General features: G+C 40.5%; 2 protein-coding genes and 1 pseudogene across 26 annotated transcripts in view; 1 reads left to right on the top strand and 2 right to left on the bottom strand.

The window, feature by feature from the left end:
• The window catches only part of DST (dystonin), a 498104-nt gene extending 495270 nt beyond the window's left edge, over positions 1-2834 (bottom strand). For 10 of the 18 annotated variants that reach the window (XM_074398139.1, XM_074398145.1, XM_074398141.1 and 7 more), the window contains exons 1-2: positions 2410-2646; positions 1767-1828 (exon numbers count right to left, since the gene is read on the bottom strand). In XM_074398139.1, coding sequence (XP_074254240.1) covers positions 1767-1828; positions 2410-2590 — 243 coding nt within the window. In that variant the 5' untranslated portion in view covers positions 2591-2646. Of the gene's footprint in view, positions 1-1766; positions 1829-2409 lie in introns of all 18 variants that reach the window. The other 8 variants (XM_039467973.2, XM_074398144.1, XM_074398146.1 and 5 more) reach the window with 4 other exon arrangements.
• A 543-nt stretch (positions 2835-3377) lies between these two features.
• The window catches only part of BEND6 (BEN domain containing 6), a 74241-nt gene continuing 49853 nt past the window's right edge, over positions 3378-27765 (top strand). For 5 of the 8 annotated variants that reach the window (XM_074398172.1, XM_074398173.1, XM_074398169.1 and 2 more), the window contains exons 1-2: positions 3387-3460; positions 8192-8289. The gene's annotated coding sequence lies outside the window, so the exon portion shown is untranslated. Of the gene's footprint in view, positions 3461-3485; positions 4176-8191; positions 8290-26828; positions 27760-27765 lie in introns of those variants that run through there. The other 3 variants (XM_074398170.1, XM_039467971.2, XM_074398171.1) reach the window with 3 other exon arrangements.
• Positions 23912-24567, bottom strand: LOC101041095 (replication protein A 14 kDa subunit pseudogene; annotated as a pseudogene).

Raw genomic sequence — 27765 nt, 5'->3', positions numbered from 1 at the left:
AAGCAGTGGGGATACTGCCCTAAACAAGAAAGATATGGTCCTGCCCTCAAGGAGCTCACAGTCTAGTAGAAGAGGCAAATATCACACAAAGATGTCACACTATACCAGGAATCTTCTGAAGTGAGTTAAGGCATTAAACAACTACCCCCAGCTTTCCTAACCAAAAGCAAGCTCAGGACGAAAACATTCAACTGAGAGAGAACTAAACAAGGCATAGTTGTATCTCATTTTTTCTTTGTGCTTTAACTGAAATACCTGATGGCCAGTATAATGATCTTTAACAGGATTATTATTCTGATTCTATCATGTATTGTGTCGAACTGGTTATCTTTCTTTTTTTTTTCTTGTTCTTTTAAAAATTTTTTTTCCATTTTTTTGAAAATACTCCAATGCCTCGTTTCCAAGGTTATCTCTTTCTAAAATCAAAATTCTGTGTTTTGGTGTTTGCACTCTGACAATTATTTACTTCTTATCACATCTGAATGGGTTGCTCTACTGAATAAATCACATATTCAAAAATTGTTCCTTTATAATAGTACCAGTTTTTGTTGCTTTCCGTAAACTTGAATTAATTAATTTAATAAAGACTTGAAAATTTGCAAACATTAACTTTTATTTTTATACATTTTAAAATTCAACTTTACAAAATATAATGATAGCTACCAAATACTGAATACTTATTATGAACTAAGTGGGATTTTTCTTTACAGAATTTATTGTAATTTCCCCCACCCTCCCATAACCTGCAAGGTACTAATGGCCCTATCTTAGAGATAGGTAAACTGAGACACCGAGACGTACCAAACAGCTAGTTAATGTAAAGCCAGGAATGGAACCTCTGATTATCTGAGTGGTTAACGTCTCTTCTCAAGAGAATAGAGTTCTCACTCTCCAGGGCTATATGCAGTTACTCTCTGTGAAACATTTTAATTATTTTGCAATAATACAGCTAAAGTTGTTAAGCAACTACAACCCAATAAAACATCTAGTGTGCCATAAAACGTGATTAACGAAAGGTAAGAAAATTTCAGGTAAATGGAGGGCATTTAACTATGAAGTCTTTGCCAACCTGAGTAAACTGCACCAAGCAGCAACCTCCAAGTCTGGCAACGTGCAGCTTTCCTAAAAAGAGGGAAAATTATCTTAGGATAAGAGGTTGGCCTGAAAATTCCTAAAGAAATGCTGGGTCAGGGAGAGCTTGTGTTCCTTCAGCGGAGCTGGTTCCAGGGTGTGGTGATTAGGTTAATTGCCCTAGAGGGACGGTCCACGTTTTGAGAGTGGAGACTAGCACAAGGATGAAGCACACGCTACCATCATCGCTTTGCAAAAATCATCAGATGGTCTCCAATAAAACATGGATAGCTTTATGAGAGAACAGAAATGTGAACTTCAAAATCGAAAATGGATCAAATTGTTCTGCACTAACATCTTCGTTTATCCAAGGGCACAACCACAGTCAGCTGACAGCACCCAGAAAACACTTCCACCAGCAAATTACAAATTGTCAACTCAAGTGACGTCCACCCCGTGGGTAAGTTTTTAAGGTCTGCAGCGCTCTTAGGGTTTGCTCTGTCCCCTCTTGTACAACAGTTCCACTACACAAGAAATTTGCTAAACACCCTTCGCTGGGCACTAATACGGAATCACTTAAAAGGAAACATGCCACTTTCGGATCGGGGACAGCATGCTCGTCATTCAATGTCCTACTGGTTTCTTAACACGCATATAATTAATATTGGTACTCAGGAAAGAGAACTTCTTCTGACCTTGAGCGTGCGCGCTAAATAAATTACCTCAGAACGAAAGTGGTGCGATCTCAAAACAGCATCTGGAAAGAAAAAAGAGAAATGAGACTTCATTTAACTCCTTGTTCTTCACCTGCCGAGTGATTCATGGCTTACCTGGGAGACCAGGGTTGGGAAAGCGCATCGCAGATGCCGCAAATTTGGTGGGACATCCTGGGGGAGGGAGGAGGAGTACTGTGCCAACGGTATCTAGGTGATTTCTCCGCGAGAAGTTTGCATTAAAGTTTTGGGGGAGTTGGGGAACCCCGAACTTTCCATGCCTTACTTTTTTACCTCAGCGAAGGATGGGTGAAGGCGAGGCTGCCGCAGCCCTGGACTACGCTCAAATTACCCTAAGGCTTTAGCAAACTGACTAAAAATTTGAGTTCTTTCCTCCCCTCCCTGCCCTCCGCATCGCCGGGGTTATTCAAATCTGGGAGACCGGAGGGCGGAGGTGAGGGCAAAAAAGGACAAGGGGTGTTAAATAGAGAAACGTACTCAGCCCGGGAAGTGGGCAATGATAGGGCTGGGGAAGCCGAGGAGAAGGGAGGGAGCCGCGCTTCACTCTCCCAATCGGCTTAAATGTTCCTGGTAGCCCGCAGAAACCCGTGGCGGCGTGTCTTACCTCGGCTTCTAGAACGACCCGAAAAGACCGATTTCATCGGATGCCTCCCTTTCTGGAGCTTGCGGTGCCAGCAGCAGAAGAAGACGATGGTGGCGATGGTGCCCAGCAGAAGCAACAAGAGGAAGAGGGCACATTGGATGCTGTAGGGTCTCAGCAAGACGAGGAAAGCCGCGGCGATCATGGTGCGGGCGAGGCGGGGGCGACTCGACGGCGGGGCTGGAGGGCGGCGGCACAGGCACCCGCGCGGGGCGCACGCCGGGACGGCGGGCACGGGCGAGCGCGGCTCAGCGCGTCATGCCCGGCGCTCGCGGCCCCGCGCCCAGCCCAATGGCTGCGCACCCCGCGCCAGCCGCGCTACGCGAGTGATCCAGGGCTGCGGGTAGCGCTTGCCATGACTCAGCAGACAGCGACGAGGCTGCGACTCGGCGGCTGGGATCCTCTCCCCTCCCTCCCCGGGCGCCCCCGCCCCCGTCCGTGCGCAGCCCCCGGGCGCAGCCCCGCCGGGGACGCGGCGAGTGGGGAGGAGCAGCGCCGCCGCCGCGGCCGCCCGGGCCCAGCGCATCGTCCTGCGGCCGCCGCCGACCTCAGCATCCCAGAAGCCGGGCGCACGTGGGTCGGGGCGGGGACGCGGCGCACCGGCTGCAGTTGCGGCGGCCCGCGGGGGGCGGGAATGGGGTGCCGCGGCGGGGGCTCGGCTGATGACATCACGGCCGGGCTGCGGCAGCGCGGGCGCGCGGACATGGCTGCGGCGGTTTCGGCGGCGGCCGCGGGCTGCGCCAGGGCCTGAGAGCCCAGCGCCCTCCCGCGGGGCCGCCCGCCAGTCCACGCCGTCCGAGGGTGCTCTGGCCGGGCGCCTCTCGCTTCCCGGTCACCCGGGGCTTCCACCTAAGCAGCCTCCCTTGGCCAAATTGCTGCGAAGCCCTCGTCAGGGGGCGCCAAGGAGCCAGGGGAAAACCGTGAGGCGCCGGCAGGAGCCTCCCGGAGGTGCTACCCCCACCTCCCACCTCCCTACGCCCCGCCCGGAGGTTGGGGCTTTGAAGGATGCAGCCGGGTGAGCTATTGCTTGGGGTTCCTCGCGCGCTGAAGTGCGAGCGCCGGGAAGGGCCTTCCCTGGGAATTGGGATCCTCCAGGAACGGGAGGCCCACTCCTCTCCAAGCGTCTCTAAACTAGGAGAGCTCCGGGGTAGAACGCTCTGTTCTGCAGAGGTGAACTCTTCCGCCCCAAACTTGGTGCTTATTTCGCAGCCGAGAATTGGGCACTTTCGATCTTCTTGTATACCCGGGTTTGCCCTAAAACTCTGACTCATTTAGTTCATTTGAAGGGCGAGGCGATTTCAGATTTAGAGACCTGCCAGATGAAGTAAGTTGGGACTTGGCTTATAAATACTTGAGGGAGAAATTTTTTAGGGAGTGTGAGGCAATAGTGATCTCTCACCCTTGCGGGCACACTCTGTCTCCTCTTTGTTCCCTCCCCACGTTTCTTCATAACCAGCAAAAGTATATGGTAGTTGGTGGCCGGGGGACTTAACACTGATGCAGTGCCAGCCTGGAAGGTCTGGCGAGAGCGCTGCAGTGTGCCTTTCTGCGGACGGCCACCTGGTCTGGAAGCGGCTGCTGCAGCAGTCAGTCTGCGGCATCTTGCGGCCTTGGTTGCGGGTGCTGTGCCGCGTTCTGCTGCCCCCAAGGCAATGCTGGCTTTCCTCGTGTGGGGCTGGATTGTTTGTTTCATTTACTCGCATGAAGAAAACTGCAATTATAGTGACAAGGTAACACTTTACTGCATTTGTGGAGTTTCTCATAACGACTTCATTAGCCTCTTTTTTTTTGGGGATATTTAATAGACTGAAGAAATTGTGTCATAAAAAATTTATAAAATTTTGAAAAGCAGGTAAAGAATTGGGAAGAATAAAAGTTTTATTTGCTTCTAGTGATCTCAAAATCAGTGTTGTTTTCTAACTATACAAAACCAATTGTACAGCTCTGCATAAAAGCTTAATCATTGATGTCCTTAAGGCCAGTAACATATTGCAAGTATTGAACCTAAAAAGGCATTGCTTAATGCAGTCTCTTAGTGTCAGATTCATAAGCATGGAAAACAATGGGTACGTTTTGTTTGCAGCTGGTTTCCTAAAACAAAATAAACATTCGAATTGTTGACATGTTGCATCTCATTCATTCAGTTGTTTTGGATTGAACACAGAAGGGACCTCGCTTGGAGACACTGTGTAAGGTGGGAATCTTGAATGTGTAAGGTGGGAATCATGTAGGCTGCGCTTCATGCCAGGATAGGCTTCATGAGTCCCTAGCACTCAGAGGGGGTGACAGGTAGCACTGCATCATGTGCATATGGCTAAAGGTTTCCTGATACCGCAGCCCACTGCAGTGAGAAACTGTATCAACAGTTATGCAGGGGTTATTGAAGAGAATCGTGAGAGCTTGCAATGTGTGGCACATCAGGAAAGGAAATGTGCTCCACCGCATTGACTCAACAATGGCATGGTGGAGTAATTTTAAACAACAACAAAACTGAGCTAACCTTGTGCAAATATTGGGGGAAATAACTAAGAATTTTGGAAGCTCCTCTTCATGCTTCTCATTGACTGAAATTTGTAAGTGAGCTGAAACAACCTACATATCCTTGAAAAGAAACGTGTCAAAGACACAGGCACACAGCATAGTATTCAAATTGGCACAAACACTGTATTTTTTAACAACAAAAAGCAACTAAATAGCAATTATGGTTTTCTGAGCTATTACTTTAGCACAATTTTTATCATCCTGCGTCTTGCTGCAGCCATTTATAAGTTTCAAGTGCACACAAGAAAGTCATTTATCTCTCTTGGCAGGTAAATGCTTAACTGCCATGCCATAGGATTATAGATATTTCTTTTTAGATGCATTCATTTCTGTTCTTTCCATCAGTTGTTTTAAAGATACTAATAATAAGCAAACCAAATCCTTGAAAGAAGTATTTGGTTCCATTGTTATTTTCTTATTTGTTTGTTGCTAATTTATCACTTTTTCAAATTATTAATTGCATACATATTATTAATTGCTTCTTTCTTTGTGTTTATGTGGTGCCTAATGCATTGTGGAATTCAATAAATATTAAATCAGCCAAGCAGTGCTTTTTGGAACTTAATTTAGGAAAGATTATACCTTTTCTTCCTGGTCAGTTTTCGATTTTTTTAAAAAAGAATAATTAACATTGTATAAAAGTCACAAAAAGATTGTTAAGTTTGAGGGTACAGATGGAGTGGGAGAGCCATGGCCAAAATCTTTCATACAAAAAATGAAAATTCATAATGGAAAAGATGTATAATTTGTTGACATTTTTATGAGTAAGTTACCATTGTCACCCAAAAGAAGACAAAAGCGCTGGGGAAGTAGCTAAGAGAGTTTGATACCACGTATGTAGAAGATGGTGCGTTATGCAGCCCTTCTTCACTTTAGATTCTCAAACAAATTCAGAATCAACACAAGGAACCATAAGGAAATTAAAATACTGTGTTAACTCTATCAAGTTAAAGTCAGATTGAAGAACACAGCTTAGCCTCAAGGCCAGAATGGGGCTTCTCACTCCTTTTCCCTCACTCAGCATGCCTACCCAGTCACAGCTGAAGTATGACAGGCCTCCCCAACATTAGGGCTGGAGGGAACCCAACCTGTTCAAATTCCAGCATAAACACTAAACAGGCAAAGGAGAGCCTGACACTTTACAATCCATAAGGCACACAGCATGTGTGAGCAAGAGACAGGCCCATGTGTGAGAAGGGAAGTTTATAAGTCAGTCTTGCCCACTAATGGCTAGTAGACCCTCCCCAGTTTTTCCATTACGGAATCTTTCCGTTCCCCAAAGTAACAGTGAGTAAGGTGCTTTAATAAGGTGGCAGAAACATCTTCCTCAGTACTTCTCTAGAGGCAAATGTTGTGGCACAAGTTCCTAATGTATGGTTCAGGAAGAAACATCAAAAGAAAAGTTTCCACCCTAAGCTGTGTAGCAACCAGTTGAGAAAAAGGGAGGAACTGAAAATAACTCAGGTTTTGAGCTAGGGTAGAGGAATAATTGGGAAGGAGAAGATAACTGCATTTTATACCCACTGAGGTGGAAGCATCAGAAGGACATCAGTGTGGAAATCTCCAGCAAGCCCATGGAAATCTGGAGAGGTCAGAACCAAAAACAGATATGGAGTCATCAACATTCTAGTTGGAGTAATGGAAATAGAGGAAATGACTAAGGAGGAGATGCTAAAGAGAACGTCGGAATCAGAACTTTGGAGATGGCTTCCATTTGTGGACTGGAGGATAGTAAAGTGGTCGAAGCCAAGTAGGGAGTGTTCCAATTTAGCAGCTTTTTAGAACAGACGCACAAAAGGGAGGCTAAGGAGGGCAAAGACTGAGGACTGGTGACTAGGAGACCTCTGGAAACCTTTCAGAGAACTGATTCATCATGGCAGAAGAGGCTAAAAGTAGACGTTAATGAGTTAAAGGGGGAATGAGAAATGAAAAAGAGGAGAGAGCCATTGTCTACAATCTTTGCAGAAATTTAACTCTAAAGGGGATGAATCGGAAAGCAATTAAATCTTGAATAAAGACCAACAGTGATTATTTTGTCAAGCTAGGGATATTTGAACAAGTTTCTAGGGAACTTGGGAGATGGAGCCAGAAGAGGGAGAGAAGTAATTAAAGAGAAGGGAGAAGAGGACATTCTCCTGGGGATTTGTGATTTAGCAGTTTATTCAAAATACCTTGAGTTCCCTCACAGACTGGCTCTTTCTGCTCTCAGGTTGCTTTGGACTCTGCAGAGTTAAAATTGAGCCTGAACAGGTAGGATGGCTTCGTGCTTATGGTTTCTTCCCCATCAAATCTGGCTACTAATACTCAGACTTGAATAATGACTTTTTTTTTTTTTTTTTTTTTTTTTTTTTTTTTTTTTTTTGAGAGAGAGTCTTGCTCTGTCACCAGGCAGTACAATGGCACAGTCTCAACTCACTGCAACCTCTGCCTCCCAGGTTCAAGCGATTCTCCTGCCTCAGCCTCCCAAGTAGCTGGGAACCCAGGCGCACATCACCATGCCCAGCTAATTTTTATATTTTTAGTAGAGACCAGGTTTCACCATGTTAAAAAACAGTCATTATAAAAGTTCATAGTGACTTTTAGGGAAAGATAAGGAATGTCTTGGAATATAGCCTAGGTTGTCTGTGATTATTACCAATTTACATGGAAGTGAGTAAATTACCCAGTTGGTAATCACATAAGGACATTGTATTGAAATATTACCCCCTTGAAAACAAGAAGTTTAGGTAAGAATGGCTCTAACAGTAAATTATTAGAAACAAAGCACACTGATTTTGGCCTGGTAACCTCCTCATTTCTAGGTGAAGTGTTTTACATGTGCTTGTATTAAGAAGTAAAAGAGCTGTATCATCTGGAAGAATCTACTTCACCCAAAATAAAATTGGAGGTGATTTCCAGCCACCAGAACCCAGGAAACCATCATGTGGATGGATTACTGTTTTCTTCTTAACATTTGAGTATTTGGAAGGAAAATAATTTAACTAACTTGCAGTGATATCAAATATTTTTTTCAGCAAATGTTCACTGGGACAGGGCTTTATTTTACCATAGTGAAAACTTTTAAAATAATTTAGAAGTATACTCAAAGGAAAAGATTGCAAATGGAATCATTTCAGATTGTTCTTTTAACATTTTAGCTGTTTTAGAGCCTAATTAGTTTTGTTTTTTTTTGTTTTTGATATGGAGTTTTGCTCTTGTTACCCAGGCTGGAGTGCAATGGCGTGATCTCGGCTCACCGCAACCTCCACCTCCTGTGTTCAGGCAATTCTCCTGCCTCCGCTTCCTGAGTAGCTGGGATTACAGGTACGCACCACCATGCCCAGCTAATTTTTTTTGGTATTTTTAGTAGAGACGGGGTTTCACCTTGTTGACCAGGATGGTCTCGATCTCTTGACCTCGTGATCCACCCGCCTCAGCCTCCCATAGTGCTGGGATTACAGGCTTGAGCCACCGTGCCCACCTCCTAATTCGGTTTTGTTATTCTACAGGTTACCAAACTCCAGAAGCCATAATTCCAGGGGGTGTGGGGGAGTTCTTTTTGTGTGTGTGAGCAATACAGATTTTTCAAAAAAGTCAGCTGAGTTTGGGAGCTTAAAAATATCAATATAATTGAATTCATCTACTATATAATGCTTTGCAGACAGTTTTTGGAAAGTACTCACTTATTATCCGCAAGCAAATAGAATTCATTTATATAGTTTCCACATTGAGTGTGGGATTAGTCATGTGGGAAAATACTGAGTCATTTGGCCAGAAAATTTACTCATAGTTGTATGAACTGCCAATGGAAAATTTGAGAGCTATTAATAAATCAAATTATAAAGCTCCTAGAGTTATAATTCACTGAGCAATATTGTTCATTATTATTCAGATGGTGTAAAATATTTCCACCATTTCTAAGAATAGGCAATTTACAGAGCAAGTTTGAAAGCTGAAGGTATTGCCTTCTAGATCCAAGATGAGACTTGCCGTATAAGTTACAAACATTCTACATCTGAAACTTCTATACTTCTTAAGTAAAAAGAGAAAAAAATAAGAGCATTATCATTGCATAGCAAATGTTAAAAGATGGTTATTATTTATGAATTAAGTTCTAGGTTGTGTTGATAATAAAACTACAGCAACATTGCATAGCTAGATTTCCCCTATTTCTTACAATAATTCTTTGGCATTTAGGACTTTTGCATTAAATATTTTGTGCTGATTGAGTTGTATGCTAATTCATCAATGCACTCACAGCCTGAAAAAATAATGTCACTAGGAGGGTAGAAGTACCAAATGTACCGCGGAGAGCAAAAAACTGTGATGAGTAACTGATGATTAGTAAAAGATGTTTTAATAATATATGCTTCCAGAGGTTATTGATACCTCAATGCAAGGACATCCCATGAATCTAGGGACAGAAAGAAAAGTACATCTTAAAAATGCCTTTGTAGCCACAAATACTTTATGGAGTAAAACACAGCAACAAACAGGAAACACATTAAAATGGAATATAGTAGAGTTTATATTTCAAGGAAGAAAGCCATAAACCTAAAGCCTGTTCTTGCCAGTCCTATCTCTACTGTAGAAGCTCAAACTGGAATTCATGAATAGCTTTTCAGAGACCTGAAATTATATGTAAAAACTTGTGTCTCATTTTGAGGACATGATCCATACCTTTTGTTAGATTCTTACTGAGTCTTCCCCCAGTGAGAATCATCGGAATCATACAAATTCACACAGGTACCGAGGCTTCTGAACGCAGTATGAATCATTTGATGTATCAACATTGGCAGCACCTAGGTGCGCCTGAGACTAAGAAGTGTCTCAGGGACTATCGGTCTATGGTTAGCAAAGGAAACTTTCTGTTCTTAACTATAAAAGTTTAGCTAAGTCTCCCAAGTGCACGTAAATGCTGCCACCCAAAGACTAAATGGAGATGATGTGCTGTGAGTTTCTTTGTCCTCTGACAACTTTAAAACATATTGGGAGAGAGACAAATGAGTTCCCTAAGCTTATTCCCGCTGGGATGTCAGTTGTAACCCTAAGAGAAGAAGACTGTTAACAATTGAGGACCACTTCCATAGACCTCTGTTGTGGTAAGAAGAGCTAACTTGCTTCCTAAGCTGTCTTCATACTCATTGACTACCCAATTGATCGATAGATGTTTGAATGGATAAGCCCATTCCAAGCCAACAGCACTAGTTCTAAAAGCTGGTCTTGGTTCAGAGTCTGTAGAAATTGCTGTAGTCTTAAGGCCTAAAAGAAGGACAAAAGGAATTAATATTAAGTTCCCATAAACAACTTGTACACATTCTGGTAAATATAGCCACCACTCTTCCTAAATCTTCCCCATGCCCACATTCAACAGTCTGCTGTGGAGTCTGCAGACCTGGTAACAGGTGTCCTTGATCCCACCAGGGTGATTCTGCACTCTGGTGGGAAGACCGCCCTTCCAACTACCTTCAGTTTCACTTACTCATTATTTCTAGCTTCCCACCAGGAGTGAAATGCTATAGTTTAGATTTTTTCCTCTGCAAAAACTCATATCGAAATTTGATTATTGTTGTAAAAGTATTGGGAAGTGAGACCTTTGAGAGGTGATTAGGCCATGAGATGAATGGATTAATACTGCTACTTTAGGAGTTGATTTGTTATAAAAGAGCTAATTCAGCTCGCTCGCTCTCTCTCTCCCTCCCCCTGTGTGTGTCTCTCTCTCTTTCTCTCTCTCTGTCTCTCTTTCATATCTTCATCTTTCACCATGTGATGACACAGCAAGGCCCTCACCAGATGCTAGCACCTTGTTATTGGACTTCCCAGCCTCTAGTACTGAGCCAATAAATTTCTGTTCATTTTGAATTATTAAGCCTGTGGTATTCTGTTGTAACAGCACAAAACAGACTATGACACCACTCTTGCCATATTTGTGGACCTCAACTCCCTCCTTACCACCATATTTCCAGGATACTAGGTCTCCATGTCACCTCATCATGATGACATATTGTCACAGTATGAGGCTGGTTGTTTCATTATGTGACTGTCTCACTCCAGTGAGCAAGTCCAGTTTCCTGAGGTATCCTGATCTCTCAGTCTGGTTAGTTCTATTTCCTTCTTTTCTGACCCTCTAGGCTTGAAGGGTTTGGTGACACAACATTCATGCATTCCGCACAGAAACAGACCTTAGATCAATACAATGCCCTGGGTGCCTCAGACCCCCTCTGGGCCTAGTGGGCACTGTTCTTTGTACACTTTCAGTCTGTGGTCATTTGTAATGAGGCAGGAATCTATCCTGAGAAGACACTGCAGGATTGTAGTTAGTGTATCAGACTTCCTGGTGGGCTGCCATCTGGTGAGCTGTTATAAATCTAGGTCTTAGTGCCTGTATTAAGGGGCACCAACAGCACCCTGAGAGTTGATTGGTATGATTATTATTCACCTATCCCCTTTCCCCAAAAGACGTGGGACAGCAGGTACTGGTCATCCTTATTAATGAATGCCTACCTTGATGCAGACCACCTAGTTATTTGTAGTAATAGCTAGCACTTATTGAGTATTTACTCTTGGCTAAATGCTTTACATGCATTGACCCATTCAATCCTCACAGAAACCCTGAGTAGGTACTACTCTTACTCCTATTTCATAGATGAGAACCCCGGGGCTTAGAGATGTAAGGAACTGCCTGAAGACCACACACCTAGCAAGTAGCATGAAATTCTTCAGCACTTCACAAACCCTTGCTGTTGCATGTTTTTCATTTGCACTGCTTCCCTGCTTCATTTGCACTGCAGCTCTTCCCCTAAAGGAAACGTTCTTAGCTGGAGCTTGCTGAGCAGCTACTGTTTCTGTCTTCTGACTCTCCATAGGCTACCCCTACCCAGATTATGAAGGCCAACCCGACACTCCAGCAGAACATCAGAAGTTTCCTTGTACAGAAGAGCTGTGGTCCTCTCTTTCAGCCTGTGAGGAATTTACCTAGGCGGCTCCCCCTAATCCAACAATTTCACAAGACTCCTTGTATTCAAAAATTGTAGTTTCACCCTTACCATTTCATTGCCATGTGTCCATCACTATCACTTGGGTAAATTTGACCCAGCATCTCCAGAAAGCTGAAGAAGCTTAGGGGGTCTAGGCTGACTCCTACTTGGGGAAAAGGGCTCTGTGGGAGACCACGTGGCTATCCTTTATAAAATGGGAAGCTATAATAATTTTTTTCTTTATATTTTTCAAAAGATTGAGGTTTGTCTAACATAGAAGCATAAGCATCAAGGTTAATAAGCTAGGTTTCTTGAAGCCCTCCCCTGCCCTCAGCACTACAAACACCTCTCCAACTTTAACATGTTTCACCTAAGCTTGCCTGGGGATAATCTGGTTCAATTTGCTTCATAATAATAAAAATGTTGCTATTAATAAATTAACATAATTTATTACTATTAAAGTAATCTATAATGTAATAAATATAATAGTAGTGGTATAATAAAATACTATTAATATAATAATTAAAATAATTATAAAATATAATTTTAATTTTGGTAATAATTGTAATATTAATATAATTGTAATTAGTAATATAAATACTTATAATAATGTAGTAGTTATATTATTACAACTAATATTATAATTAATAATTAATTTATATTATCATATACCTAACATGTCAATTCATAATGGGGTACTTTATTATTTCCATTTCACAGATGGAGAAACAGAAGCACAGAAAGATTACATGGGTAGTATGTATTGGAGCTAGGGTTATGGATCAGACAATTTGGTTGTAGAACTTATGATTGTAAATACTTATGTGATCTGCTTCACCATCTAATACATTTGGAAGGGTTTCAGATTGGAAGATTGTCTTGAACTAGCTACATAGCAAAACTGTACCTCTACCAAAAAAAGAGTATCACACTAAGCTTTCCATCTCTTCATAGAAGGATAAGTTTAGTCTTTCCCTCTTCTGTGAACAGGATGTACATTTGCCCAAGCTTCTGTGTCCTGCTGACTGTTCTAACTTCTCTACCATAGAATCAAGGACTGTCACCACTGTCTCAAAATGCCATCCCTACTAAGTCCCCTGTTCCTCTGTCTTTTTGTCTTTTTTTTTTTGAGATGAGGGCTTGCTCTATCACCCACAGTGGAGTGTAGTGGCCTGATCATAGCTTACTGTAGCCTCTGTCTGCCAGGCTCAAGCAATCCTCCTGGCACAGTCTCTGAAGTAGCTGAAGCTACAGGTGGGCACCACCATACCCGGATAATTTTTTTTTTTTTTTTTTTGTAGAGATGAAGTCTCACTATGTTACTCAGGCTGGTAATTCTTGGTTTCAAACAATCCTCCCACCTCTGCCTCCCAAGTATTGGGATTACAGGTGTGAGCCTCCTCACCTGGCCTCCTCTCAATCTTTGACTTATGTACCTCACAGTTTGGTTGCATACTTCGATCTCACTCTCCACATCTATCCATCCTTGCTTTAATACAGCTTTCTGGGCCTCAGCTGGCTTAGAGAGTTTCATCCCATTTCCTTGAGCTTTCTTCTTCGATCAACACTTGTGTTCTCCTTCCTTAACTGGTTTCTTAGTTCTGACTTGCCCTAAGGCTAACCACACCTAGACTTACCAGTACACCAAGAGAAGATGGCCTTTTACATTCCTTTCCATTTTTATTGCTCTACGAGTTTACTGATATCACTGTCACTCATAAATATATATATGAATGTATTTTTCTAAGTGACCTTCATAGGGATAGGGAAATAACCTGATAAAATGTGTAATGTAGCTGATCATTTGTTTTTTAAAATTTTAATGTTGCACGCTCAAGGTGGTAAGAAAGAATATCAGAGTAAGAAGAGCAATGATTAGTAACAAGAGGGAAACCACTTAAGATGATTTGTTAAGTAAATTATCTAAAAAATGTGACGCAGGACATTGATTATATTTGGACCTAAACTTTTGATAGTATAAAAGTATAAAGTTAATGGAGACAATGGTGAATGGTAACCAGTTATTTCATTAATATACAATATTAGGCTAGGCGTGGTGGTTCATACCTGTAACACTAGGACTTGTGTCAAAAAACTGTTCAGAAATATTATTTAGCAAATAGATACGTTGATGTTGTTAGGAGATACGATTTTCAGTGAGAGAGAAAAATGCATTATAAAATCAGAAGATCTTTTGAGCCTAGGAGTTCAAGGCTGCAATCAGCCTTGATAATGTCACTGCATTCCAGCCTCTGTGACAAATCGAGATCCTGTCACACACACAAAAAAAATTTATATATGATATATGATATTAACATAGTGTATAATGGGATAGATATTTCAAAAAGAAATTATCTCATCTTTTCACATTATAAGTGATTAGATTAATATTTGAGAGTTGAATTACTCCTGATTTTTATGCATAAGCATTGATTCTCGGATTAGAATTACATACTACATTTTGTGAATTTTAAAAATTGGTCTAAAAGTTATTAACATCGTAGAACTACATTCATTTAAAGCAAGAAGCATAATCTCATTTTGCTCTCACCTTTCAAGATGAATAGAAAGTTCCACATTAATCAAAAAAAGGTGAAATGAAAAACAGTTTGTATGACCTATAGTCCTCCTGAAATAGAACTTTTAATTGATTTTACTCTTTAGGCTAAACTCTGGACCTGTGGTTCTTTTTTTTTTTTGAGTCCAAGTCTTGCTTTGTCACCCAAGCTGTAGTGTAGTGGCATGATCTTGGCTCACTGCAACCTCCGCCTCCCAGGTTCAAGCAATTCTCTTGCCTCAGCCTCCCAAGTAGCTGGGATTACAGGTGCCCACCACGACGCCGGGCTAATTTTTGCATTTTTAGTAGAGACAGGGTTTCATCATATTGGCCAGGGTCGTGTCTTGGCCCGGCTGGTCTTGAACTCCTGACCTTGTGGTCTGCCAGCCTCAGCCTCCCAAACTGCTGCTGGGATTACAGGCGTGAGCCACTGTGCCCGGCCTGTTTGTTTTATAAATATGGGGGAAGGCACATAATTACTGGGGGGACAAGTAGTAACACAATAGTAGCCAAGGAGAAAATGTTCAGAGACCCTAGAACCACAGGAAAATTTTAGAGTCCCTCTGAATTTTGCATTTCCTTTCTTCTGCAAGTTTTCAGATAGTTCTACCTGTGGCTGCAGGCTTTTTATTGACAATTTATTAGGATAAGTGACACTGTGGAGCAGGTGAAGATTGCCTTTCACTTTTCCCAGCCTCTTTGTTTCTGTGCTATCACCTCTGTGCTATAGTCTTCTTCGTGAACACATCAAGATGAAAGTAAGCCAGCCATACTTTAATTTCCGGTAAGACAAAGGCTGAGTCATTTAGCACGTGGTTCTCTTGCCAGGTCAGGAGCAAGAGAGAGACTCTGGTATAGATGAAGCTAACATGTGGAACCAATGATACTAGCAATGCTAAGGATATTGATCTAATAATACAGATAAGAGCATGAGGAAAAAAGCAAAAAAGAGCTTTTCTCCTTTACTTTAACCCCTTTCCCTGGAAATAGAGCTTGATCAGCGGTAGAAAGGATCATATCAGAACATGGAAATTAGAAATACCAGCTGAATCCAATGAAACAGTAAAAACCCAGTAAACAAATAAGTGTACATCAGGTACATCGTCAGTATCAGATGTCCATAGGGCAATAACAGGTGGATGTACTGGTGACAGAAGGAATCTACTGGCTGGCAATAAATAGGCACACAGGCAGTCAAGAGGCATGAGGAGCCCTGCAATGTTGTATCAGTCAGAGTTCTGGCAAGAAATAGATGGCCCGCAAAAATTAGGATGATTTGAAAAGGCTTTAGCTAAGGGACTATTTAAGAAAGTATGGGCTGGGTAAAGGGAAACCATGATGGATCATATTGTACCTCAGGGCTGGTCATAGTGGAAATGTTACCAGCCCTGGATCAAAAGAAGAGGAAAGGCATGGCTATTGCAACTGGAAAGGAGAAAGGCACATGAAATCTGAGGTGACCCTACAGGAAGGGAACCAGGAGGATAAATTCTCCTGACTCACTCTCCTCCCTCCCTCTGATCTCATGCCTGGACACTCACTGGCTGAACTCAGCTGGAAAGAGAGCAAGGGAGCCCAAACAGGTCCAACTCCAGACTCAGAGAGTGGGATAGAGACAGCTAGGGAAAGGATCTGGAGGGGCAGAGAAAGGATCTCCTTCTCTAGCATTTAAGCAGGACTATAGTCTAATAAACACTGATGAGCAAGCCAGACTCCAGTCTCTGGGGGAATGGTGTTACAGAAACTTAAGCAAGGAGGGCCCTGTAAGGGACTTCTTGAAGTGAAAAAAGCAAAATCTTATTAATGGAATTGACAGCCTGTTGCAAAGCTGACTTGATGATTGGTTTCTAAGTTCTGGCTTGAGCCCTTCTTCAGCCTGCTTATGGGTTACCAACTAGGCGTGGTTGCCAGGTTCCACTGGGGACCTCAGCTGCCTCATCTGTAAAGTGTGAATAATACTTGTACCTACTCCAGAGGGTGTCTGTGAGGATTAAATGAGTTAGTACAGGTTAAATGCATAGAATAGCACCTTATATATATTAAATACTCATAAATGTTAACTATGTTTTTATTCTTATTAAGCGAAAGAGGCAGGATTGGAGAGATCTGAGGATGTCATATAGGGCAGTACAGGGAGCTAAATTGATTCCTTTTCTGAATAATGGTTACACATAAGAAAACACATGATATCACTGCTTATTCATTCAGTTAGCTTCAGTAAAAGTACATCCACAAACTCCAGAAACATGAGAATGTTTTTTTTTTCCTTTCCCATTGTGGAAAATATAAAATGATTCAGGTCTATAGCTCCTCAAAAATAATAAATATAATGTTTCTTTTCCTTTTTCTCTTTCTTTCTTTCTTTCTTTTCTTTTTTTTTTTTTTTTTTTGGAGATCGGTCTCACTCTGCCTGGGTACCCAGGCTGGAGTGCAGTGGTAGGAACATAGGCTCAAACTTCTGGCCTCAAGTGATCCTCCCACCTCAGCCTCCAAAGTAGCTAGGACTATAGGTGTGACCCACCATGCCATGCTAATTTTTTTTATTTTTTGTAGAACTGGATTCTCATGATGCTGCTTAGGTTAATCTCAAACTCCTGGGCGGAAGCAATCCTCCCACCTCAGCCTCCGAGCCACTGCACTCGGCCCAAACATGTTTCTTAGGCTCCTGCATAATCTCTAATCCAGTTCCAGTTATGCCATAATAGTTTGGCAGTATCGTTGAACCATCCCAATGCATATTGACCATGTTTTTAATCATGATATTACCAGAACAACTTGGAAATTGAAAATATTTGTGTCATTTGAAAATGAAAGAAGTAAAAGCAGTAAGGTGAAATGCTACGTAATGAACATGAATAAAACCTAGTAGTTTTTCCTCTGAAAGTCAGAACATTTTGGTGAGAAAGCCATCCATGCATTGTTTTGCTCAGCAGAGTCTTGTCTGAGAGTTGGAGTGCTCGGAATGCACCTAGACATTTACAGCCATTTCAATCTTGATTTCTTTTCCTCTAGAACATATATAACTAAAAATAAATAACGTAGACATTTCTCTCCTCCATACCACATCTTGCTAAGCAGCTGGACAGAGACTAGTAGTGCATTTTATAGAAATCATTAAGCCAGCCACTGGATATTTAGAATTACATTGGCATGAATTTTCTGCCACTTTGGAATTCATTTAGGAGGTAGTCGTCAGTTCATATTCTGACCTGAGTACTACAAGGGGTCTTTTATACATTTCAAAACTAATATATGTATAAAGCAATCCAAAACTTTTTTTTTCTTTTTTTTTTTAAAGACGGGGTTTCACCACATTGGTCAGGCTGGTTTTGAACTCCCAACCTCAGGTAATCTGCCCGCCTTGGCCTCCAAAGTGCTTGGATTACAGGCGTGAGCCACCACACCCAGCCACAATCCAAAACTTTTGAAACCTATGAAAGGGCACTTAGGTTTTATTGTAGTGCCATACTTGCCTTTCAGAATTTTTAATTGAATTCATAATAGAGAACGTATATTTAAATACAAAGGCAGGTGGGATGACTGTATTATATTTTGATATTAATTTAGTTTCCTTAAGTTTGGTGACTTTTCTTTTTTCTTTTTTTTTTTTTTTAGCGATGGGGTTTCATCATGTTGGTCAGGCTGATCTCGAATTCCTGACCTCGTGATCTGCCTACCTCAGCCTCCCAAAGTTCTGGGATTACAGGTGTGAGCCAGACTTTTGTTTTTGAGTATTTCAGAGATGGCTTTTGAATTCCTGCATTAGGTGTGTCATTGATTCGTTAAAATTAAACATAAATGCATTAAGAATTTATGTTTTGATTTGCTTCCATTAGTTACAAAATTCTCCTTTTTCTAGGTTTTAATTCTGAGATATTGTGTTTTTCATAATTTGGATGTTGCTTAGGAAATTGTTTTTCAAATTGTTGATTATAATCCATTAATGGGTTGTGAAATCAGTTGAATGTGCTAAGACCAGCACTTTTTTTAATGAAATAACAGAACAGACAGAATAGAATCTGAGAGAGTACATTGCATATAGTAAGAGTAAATATGTTTCTTAAAATTTTTAGTTGTGTGTGTGTGTGTGTGTGTGTGTGTGTGTTTTCTAGATCAAAATGTATTTTTTTACTGTAACAGTCAAAAAAAATTAAAGCCATTGGCTTATATTATTCCTCCAACCACATCTTGTTTTCTTTTTTTGAGAGTCTCACTCTGTCACCCAGGCTGGAGTGCAGTGGTGTGATCTCAGCTCACTACAACCTCTGCCTCCCAGTTTGAAGCGATTCTTGTGCCTCAGCCTCTCCGGTAGCTGGGATTGCAGGCACACACCACCATGCCTGGCTACTTTTTGTGTTTTTAGTAAAGACAGGGTTTCACCATGTTGGCCGTGCTGGTCTCAAACTCCTGAACTCAGGTGATCCGCCCACCTTGGCCTCCCAAAGTGCTGAGATTACAGGCGTGAACCAGCACACCACACCCCCAACCACATATTTTAAGTGTTATCATGGCTGTGTTTATGTTTCATCTCATCTCCTTCAACTATCTAGAGAATTAATACGATGCATTCTTTTAGTAAATAAATAAATAAATTGGGGGCAGATAGCCACATAGTGAATTTTTTTGCTACCTATTACATAGCCATATTCATAATATTCCTTCTGAAGTTACTAATTGACAGCTAACATAAACATTGGATCACCCATGTATGGAATTTATAACATAATATTGACTTGAAATCTACTGTAAAGTAGACATTCTAAATAAGGTCTGACATGTCTATATCTGGTTGGTCTTGAGTGAAATTGTGTGTTTGTGAAGAAACTTGAGGATTTGCTCTTTAACCAAATCATATCTGCAGGAGAAATGTTTAACATTAATACAACTAGGGATAATATAAAAACCATGTTTTTGTAAACTGATTTGTTTTTGTCCAAGTTTTTTGTTGTGGTAAAACACACATAACATAAAATTTACCATCTTAACAATTCTTTTTTTTTTTTTTTTTTTTTTGAGACAGAGTTTTGCTCTTATTACCCAGGCTGGAGTGCAATGGCGCGATCTCGGCTCACCACAACCTCCACCTCCTGGGTTCAGGCAATTCTCCTGCCTCAACCTCCTGTGTAGCTGGGATTACAGGCATGCGCCACCATGCCCAGCTAATTTTTTGTATTTTTAGTAGAGACAGGGTTTCACCATGTTGACCAGGATGGTCTCGATTTCTTGACCTCGTGATCCACCCGCCTCGGCCTCCCAAAGTGCTGGGATTACAGGCTTGAGCCACCGCGCCCAGCCCATCTTAACAATTCTTAACTGTTTGGTTCAGTGACATTAAATACCTTCGTATTATCGTGCAGCCATCACTACCATCCATCTCTAGGATACTTTTCATCTTGCAAAACTGAAGCTCTGTGCTCCTTAAACAATAATTCCTATTACTTCACTTCCCCCACCCCTGGCAACCACGATTCTGCTTTCCATCTCTGTGAATTTGACTATTCTGGTATCTCATGTAAATGGAATCATACAATATTTGTATTTTTGGAACTGGCATATTTCACTTAGCATAATGTTCTCAAGGTAAATCCGTGTTGTAGCACATCAGAATTTCCTTCCTTTTTAAGGTCGAATGCTATTACATTATATGTATATGTCCCATTTTGTTTATATATTGTCTTTCGACGGACGTGGGTTGCTTCCCCTTTTAGCTATTGTGAATAATGCTGCTATGAACATGGGTGTGCAGGTATCTCTTCAAGACTATGCTTTAATTCTTTTCAGTATATATGCAGAAGTAGAATTGCTGGATCGTATGTTAATTGTATTTTTAATTTTTCGAGAAGCTGTCATGCTGTTTTCTATCAGTGGCTGTGCCATCTTACATTACCACCAACAGTGCACAGGGTTCCAGTTATTCTATGTCCTTACCAATAATTAGGATTTTGTATTTTTGTTTGTAGCCATCCTAATGGCTATGAGGTAGTTTCTTCTTGTACTTTTGATTTGCATTTCCCAATGATTAGTGATGCTGAGCAGCTTTCTGTGTGATATTGGCCATTTGTATATCTTCTACGGAAAAAAGTCTTTTGCCCATTTTTGAATCATTTTTTTGTTAAGTTTCAAGAATTCTATGCATTCTGGTTATTAATATCTTACTAAATACATCATTTGAAAATATTTTCTCACATTCTATGGGTTGCCTTTTTAACTCTGTCAATATTGACTTCTGATGCACAAAACTTTAATTTGCATAAAGTCCAATATTCCTATTTTTTTGTTTTATCGTCTATGGCCTTTGGTATCATAGCCAAGAAATCTTTGAAAAATCCAGTGGCATAAAGGTTCTGCCATATGTTTTCTTTTCATTTTCTTTTTCTTTTTTCTCTTTCTTTCTTTCCTTTCTTCTTCTTTTTTTTTTTTTTACCCCAGGGTCTTACTGTTATCACCCAGGCTGGAGTGCAGTTACCTGATCTCAGCTCACAACAGGCTCCCCCTCCTGTATTCAAGTGATTCCCCTGTCTCAGCATCCTGAGTGACTGAGACTAATTTTTTTTTTTAGTAGAGACAGAGTTTCCCCATGTTGGCCAGGCTGATCTCCAACCTCTGAGCTCAAGTGGTCCACCCATCTCAGCCTCCCAAAATGCTGGGATTACAGGTGTGAGCCACTGCACCCAGCCATATGTTTCTTTGTAGGAAACTTATTATTTATTTTTAATGATTTTGCAATCCTAAAGCAATTTTTTTTTTTTTTTTTTTTTTTTTTTTTTTTAGACAGAGTCCTGCTCTGTCACCAGGTTCCAGGCTGGAGTGCAGTGGCACAATCTCGGCTCACTGAAATCTCCGCCTCCTGGGTTCAAGCAATTCTCCTACCTCAGCCTCCCGAGTAGCTGAGATTACAGGCGCGCGCCACCACGCCCAGCTAATTTTTGTATTTTTTAGTAGAGACGAGGTTTCACCATGCTGGCCAGGATGCTCTTGATCTCTTGACCTCGTGATCCACCCGCCTCGGCCTCCCAAAGTGCTGGAATTACAGGTGTGAGCCACCGCGCCCGGCCCTAAAGCAATTTTTAGCAGGAATTAATGAAGTTTAAAGTAAAAAAATATAACTCTTGACAATTAATTATGTACTTTAAAAGAAAAAAGAACTGAAAGGAAGACTTATACTTTTTTTTTAGACTTTTATACTTTTATTTCATGCACTATATGTGATCTTTTACTTTTGTAATGAGCATTAATTACTACCTTTCAAATAAAAAGAAGATAAATTTCTCAATTACGTCACTTTCTACAGTACTCTAAGCACTTAGGTTCTCAGTAGAAAACTGACACCCCATTTTGCGATAGAAATGTATCAGTAAGGTCAGGCTGCCATAACAAATACCATAGACTGGGTGGCTTAAACAACAAATGGTTGTTTCTCTCACTCCACAAGATCAGGCCCAGCAAGGTTCAGTGAAGGCTCCATTTCTGGCTTGCAGGTGGCAGCCTTCTTGCTGTGTCCTCTCAAGGCAGAGAAGGAGAGAGAAAGGGAGCTAATTTTTGTATTTTTAGTACAGGTGGGGTTTCACTATATTGGCCAGAATGGTCTTAAACTACTGGCCTCAAGTGATCCAGCTGCCTCACTTCCCAAAGTACTGGGACTATAGGCATGAGCACTGCAATCGATTGTGTTTATTATACAATGACATTATAGTTGTGCTGAAAGAACATCATATATGTTAGCATTAGCCAACTAAGCACTCATCACAATATTTCCAACTCACGGGGAAATAGCAGTCAGAAAAATTAGGAAATTTAAAATGGAATATCTCATATTTCATTACAGCCAAATTTCTTCACAAAAATTTAAAAATGAAAATTAGTGCAAGCAGAATTTATTATGGCTCATTTGCTAGCCAAGAAGGAAAGCCATTTACAGAAAATGAGTTATAATCATTGAATTATACTTGACTACAGTAGTTTACAACAATTAGCCTTTGGCCAGGCATGGTGGCTCATGCCTGTAATCCAAGCACTTTGGAGGCCAAGTTGGGTGGATCACCTGAGGTCAGGAGTTCAAGGCCAGCCCGACCAACATGGTGAAACCCTGTCTTAAAACAAAAAACAAAAAAACAAAAACAAAAAAAAACAAAAACAAAAACAAAAAAACAAAAAACAAACAAACAAAAAAAACTATTAGCTTTTCAGCAAAGATAGTTGCCCAAGGGGTTGGGGACATTGGGAGCAGCAGAATAATCAATTAAATAACAGGAAAGTGACTGTTAGTTTTTATTGGTTCTAGCTGCTCAGTTGTTTTTTTCATTTGAGAAACAAATGCTGAGTTTAGAGTGACTAACAAATTAGTTTGTATAAATAACCTTTGTGAAAAAAACTGTGGGCAAAAATAGTTTCAAAGAAATTGAGAAAACACTAATTGAGTACAACCTGAAGTAGAATCCACTAAGATGTTACAAATATGTGTAGAGCAGAAAAATAATTAGACAAATTTGCAGAATTTATGACAATATAAAGTGCTTAAAGCCTATGGTTATTCATTTTATTAGTCATCAGCAGATACTTTGAAGAAAATATTTGAACCATTATTTGTATTTTTTTTTAAAGAGTTCCTACTATGTGGGAGGGGATTCCAGAGAGCTGGAAATCCCCATTATGTGTATTTTTTAAAAACAGCTTTATTGAAATAATATTCACAAACCAATCAGTTGATCCATTTAAAGTGTATGATTAATCAGACACGATGGATCATGCCTGTAATCCCAGCATTTAGAAGACCAAGGCAGGAAGATCACTTGAAGCCAGGAGTTTGAAATCAGCCTGGACAACACAATGAGATCCCATCTCTACAAAAAATAAAAAAATTAGCTGGGCATAGTGGCACATGCCTGTAGTCCCAGCTATTTGGGAAGCCGAGATGGGAGGATCACTTGAGCCCAAGAAGTCAAAGCTGAAGTGAGCCAAAATTATACCACTATACTCCAGCCTGAGCAGCAGAGCAAGACCCTGTCTCAAAAGAAAAAAAAAATTCAGTCAAGTATGGTGGCTCATGCCTATAATTCTAATGCTTTGGAAGGCCAAAGCAGAAGGATCACTTGAGGCCAGGAGTTCAAGATCAGCCTGGGCAACATCCTGAGACCTTTTCTCAAAAAAAAAAAACAAAAACCAAAAAATCAGTCTGCTGTCATGGTGCATGCCTGTAGTCTCAGCTACTCTGGAGGCTTAGGCAAGAGGATCCCTTGAGCCTAGAACTGTAAGGCTGCAGTGTCTTGTGATTGTGGTGCTGTGCTCCAGCCTGTGTGAGGGAACAAGACTCTGTCTAAAATAAAATAAAACAAAATAAAATAAAGTGTACAATTAAATGTGGAGGTAATTTTTTTTTTGTATACTCAGAGTATGTTGCAACCATCACTATTCATTTTTTTTATGTACCATTTTAGTTTTTATTAATAAAATAGAAACCTAAACTCAGACAACTGCTTTATTCTTGCATCTAATCTGACCATATACTGGAGTAGCAATTCTTTATAAAAGGACTTAGATGAGAATTGCCAATATATCAGTTCCATCAAAAACTCTAGGTTGAAATATCTTAAAAAGAGCAAATTAAATATGAGAAAGCACAGAAATCTCTCGCTCAAACAAGAGGGGCCTCCTTTAATAGTCTTTAATATAGCTCATTTGCAATCATATGGAAATCCATCAAGATCAGTCATGTTGCACAATCCCTAAAGGATAAAACTGAGGGAACTCATGGATAATTTTCACAGCTTCATTTTAAAGTCCAAGATCAAAAGGATGGTTATCTTCTTTAAACTGGACATAAGATGAACACATGATGGTCGCCTTAGCAGTTACTTTTCCAACCACTTCCATAATTCCAGATATTCCTTCATCAAGAGGTTCCATCAACTCGATGGTTCCATTTTTTCATTCTCCATCTGAAATAATAAACATTTTTCTGGTGGGATGAATCTTTTCCACCTTCCCTACGAAGCAGACAGGCTTGTCGATGAACTGAATTAGCATGCTGGAGTTGATGTGCGCCCTGGGCAACTCCATCACATCCACCATGATTATATGGTCCAACACTGCTGCGGGCGGGAAACTTACCCACTATTCATTTTTTAAAACATTTTTCCCCTCTAAAAGAAATGCTGGGCCAGGCACGGTGGCTCATGCCTGTAATCCTAGCATTTTGGGAGGCCAAGGTGGGTGGATCACCTGAGGTCAGGAGTTCAAGACCAGCCTGGCCATAATGGTGAAACCCCATCTTTTTAAAAAAAAGAAATGCTATACCAATTTCCTCTCCCCAACCTACTCCTCACCCCTAAGAAATCACATATCTATTTTCTGCCTGTATAAATTTGACAATTCTTCTTCAAGATTGTTTTGGCCATTCTAAGTCTCTTACATTTTCATACAAATTTTAAGATCACCTTGCAATTTCTGAAAATATCATGTATTGTTGAACCAATAATGTCAACAGTGAACATTCATTCTTATGGACTTGACTATCATCAATTCCATGAATTTTTTCATGAAACTTCAAATAGAAGTTGGATATTCTGACTTGCCTTACTACCCAGCATTTTGATAGCTTAGCAGTGGCAAAGTTTTACTGCAAATATTTGCATTGGGGCCAAGATTGAAATTTTTGTGAAAGAGACTGCTGTTCCATACTCCTATGGCTTTTTAAATAAGCGTTTGTTGTAGACTTAGTAATGTCTCTTAAGTGAATTGTTAAGAAATTAGAAGACAAAATTATATAAAAACAAGCACCTATAGCAAAACTTATGATGAAGCAAAGTCCTTTTAACAATGACTAATTTATGATGCATAAGTGATATCAAACTACTTTTTATACTTCCCCTATTGTCAAAAGTTAAAACAAAACATGAGACCTTCATCCCCACTCAGATTTGCAGTGGCTATATTTTTAAGTTCAAATTACGGTTCTAGCACTGCCCCTCAGATCTCAATGCAAATGTAAGATAAATTTTCATATTTCAAAATCCATTTTATTGTGGAATGTGAGGCTCTTCCACCTAACTTTGGTTGGGAGTAATTAGTCTTCAAAGTATGACATGCTAAAATGCAAATATCAAGAGAAGAATCTAATAAAATTCTTTGAAAGTCTTCTAAGAAGTTAATATGCTCAACTAAAATTATAAGCTAATTCTGGGATGTATGGCGTTTCTTGGTAATGGTTATACACTATGATAAGCATACTAAAAATCATTGAAGTGTACCCTTTAAATAGATGTATACCCTTTTAAATGGTTAAAATGGTGAATTTATATGTTGTGTAAACTTTACTTCAGTTAAGAAAATTATAAGTTCATGGAATATATGCCAGTACCTATCAATGTAAAAGACATTTTCAAAGAGGAAATATGTAAAATTTCATTACAGGTCAGATGACCATTTGGAATTGATTTTGTCGATAGGAAACACTAACTCCAAACCCCAATTAAGCAAGATGGTTTTTGTTAATTCCATTCTTTTCATTAATAAACTTAGCTTACAAAAAGTTGTACTCAGATGTTAGATTTTGAATTTTGTGAAAATTTGTCTTCTCTTGCTATGTAAATACCTGTGTAATATCCTACATTTGGCCTACTGGCTTGCAGTGCTTAAAATATTTACTGTCTAGCCCTTTGCGGGAAAAGTTTTTGCAAATAGACTAATGTATTTACTAGGAGGACAGTTTGTATTTATGCAATGCTGTTAAGAGTATATCCTTGGTTAGGGATTGCTTATGGCAAACATACCTAGAATCTGGATTTATACCTTCCTAGAGAGTGTCATGCAAGCTACATAGCTCTGAAATATAAAATGGAGATGTATCAGCTCAAACATTCTCACTGTGTGAGGTAACCTGCTACATTAATTTAGAGGCCTCACCTATTATTCTCGACAGAGTGCATGATGTGAGAAGGAAGGAACTAGGAAGCCGGCAGGGATTCCCTGGATCTCTTCCTACTTTGCCTGTGCCTCTTGATTGCTTTTTATTTTGCTTTTGTGAGGGTTTTTTTGTTTGTTTGTTTGTCTGTTTTTGTTTTCTTTTTTTTTTTTTTTTTTTTTTGAGACGGAGTTTCGCTCTTGTTACCCAGGCTGGAGTGCAATGGCGCGATCTCGGCTCACTGCAACCTCCACCTCCTGGGTTCAGGCAATTCTCCTGCCTCAGCCTCCTGAGTAGCTGGGATTACAGGCACGTGCCACCATGCCCAGCTAATTTTTTGTATTTTTAGTAGAGACGGGGTTTCACCATGTTGACCAGGATGGTCTCGATCTCTCGACCTCGTGATCCACCCGCCTCGGCCTCCCAAAGTGCTGGGATTACAGGCTTGAGCCACCGCGCCCGGCCCTGTTTTCTTTTTTGGAGACAGAGTTTCCCTCTGTCGCCGTGGCTGGAGTGCAGTGGCACAATCTCTATCCACTGCAGCCTCCACCCTCCAGGTTCAAGCAATTCTTGTTTCTCATCCTCCAGAGTAGCTGGAACTATAGGCGTGAGCCACCATGCCCGGTTAATTTTTTTGTATTTTAGTAGAGATGGGGGTTTCACCATGTTGCCCAGGCTGTTCTTGAATTTTTGAACTCAGGGAATCTGCCCACCTGAGCCTCCCAAAGTGCTAGGGTTACAGTTGTGAGCCACAGCACCTGGTTTGATTGCTTCTATCTTTGAAATTATTTGTAAAGATTGATACTGGGCAAGCTGTCTGATATTTGTGAGTGAAATTTACAGTGCAATCCTGTGTTAGCTCAAGCACTGTTCATGTATTTGAAAGGCTCAAGTAAGTTTTCAAAGAAGAGTCACAACAAGCATTTTTGTTAAGACCATCCAAATATTTTATACTTAGAGTAGATCATAATGACTTTCACTTAAAATAGGCAAAGAACTATATTTTCTAAAATAATGACTTACTGTAATTTGATAAGGATTGTATGTTACTATCTGTTCAACAGTCTACATATTTCTTGAAGACTTCTAAGCTCGGTCCTTTCTCTAAAGCTTTATTATCTATAATTAAATATTTTTTCATGAAAACAAACTAATATATATAAGTAGTAAGGATGCTGAGACCTAACATGCTGCATCATTTGTACAGAGCAAAAGTTAAGTTTGATCATTTACCGTCACTCACCACACCTAGCAACTTTTTGTATTCTTTGTAGAGATGGGGTTTTGCCATGTTTCCCAGGCTGATCTTCAACTCCTGGGATCAATCTTCCCACCTCAGCCTCCAAGTGCTGGGATTATAGGTATGA

This window comes from Saimiri boliviensis, chromosome 4, assembly GCF_048565385.1.
Source record: "Saimiri boliviensis isolate mSaiBol1 chromosome 4, mSaiBol1.pri, whole genome shotgun sequence".
Classification (NCBI taxonomy): domain Eukaryota; kingdom Metazoa; phylum Chordata; class Mammalia; order Primates; family Cebidae; genus Saimiri; species Saimiri boliviensis.
This window is presented reverse-complemented; position numbering and strand designations above follow the sequence as displayed.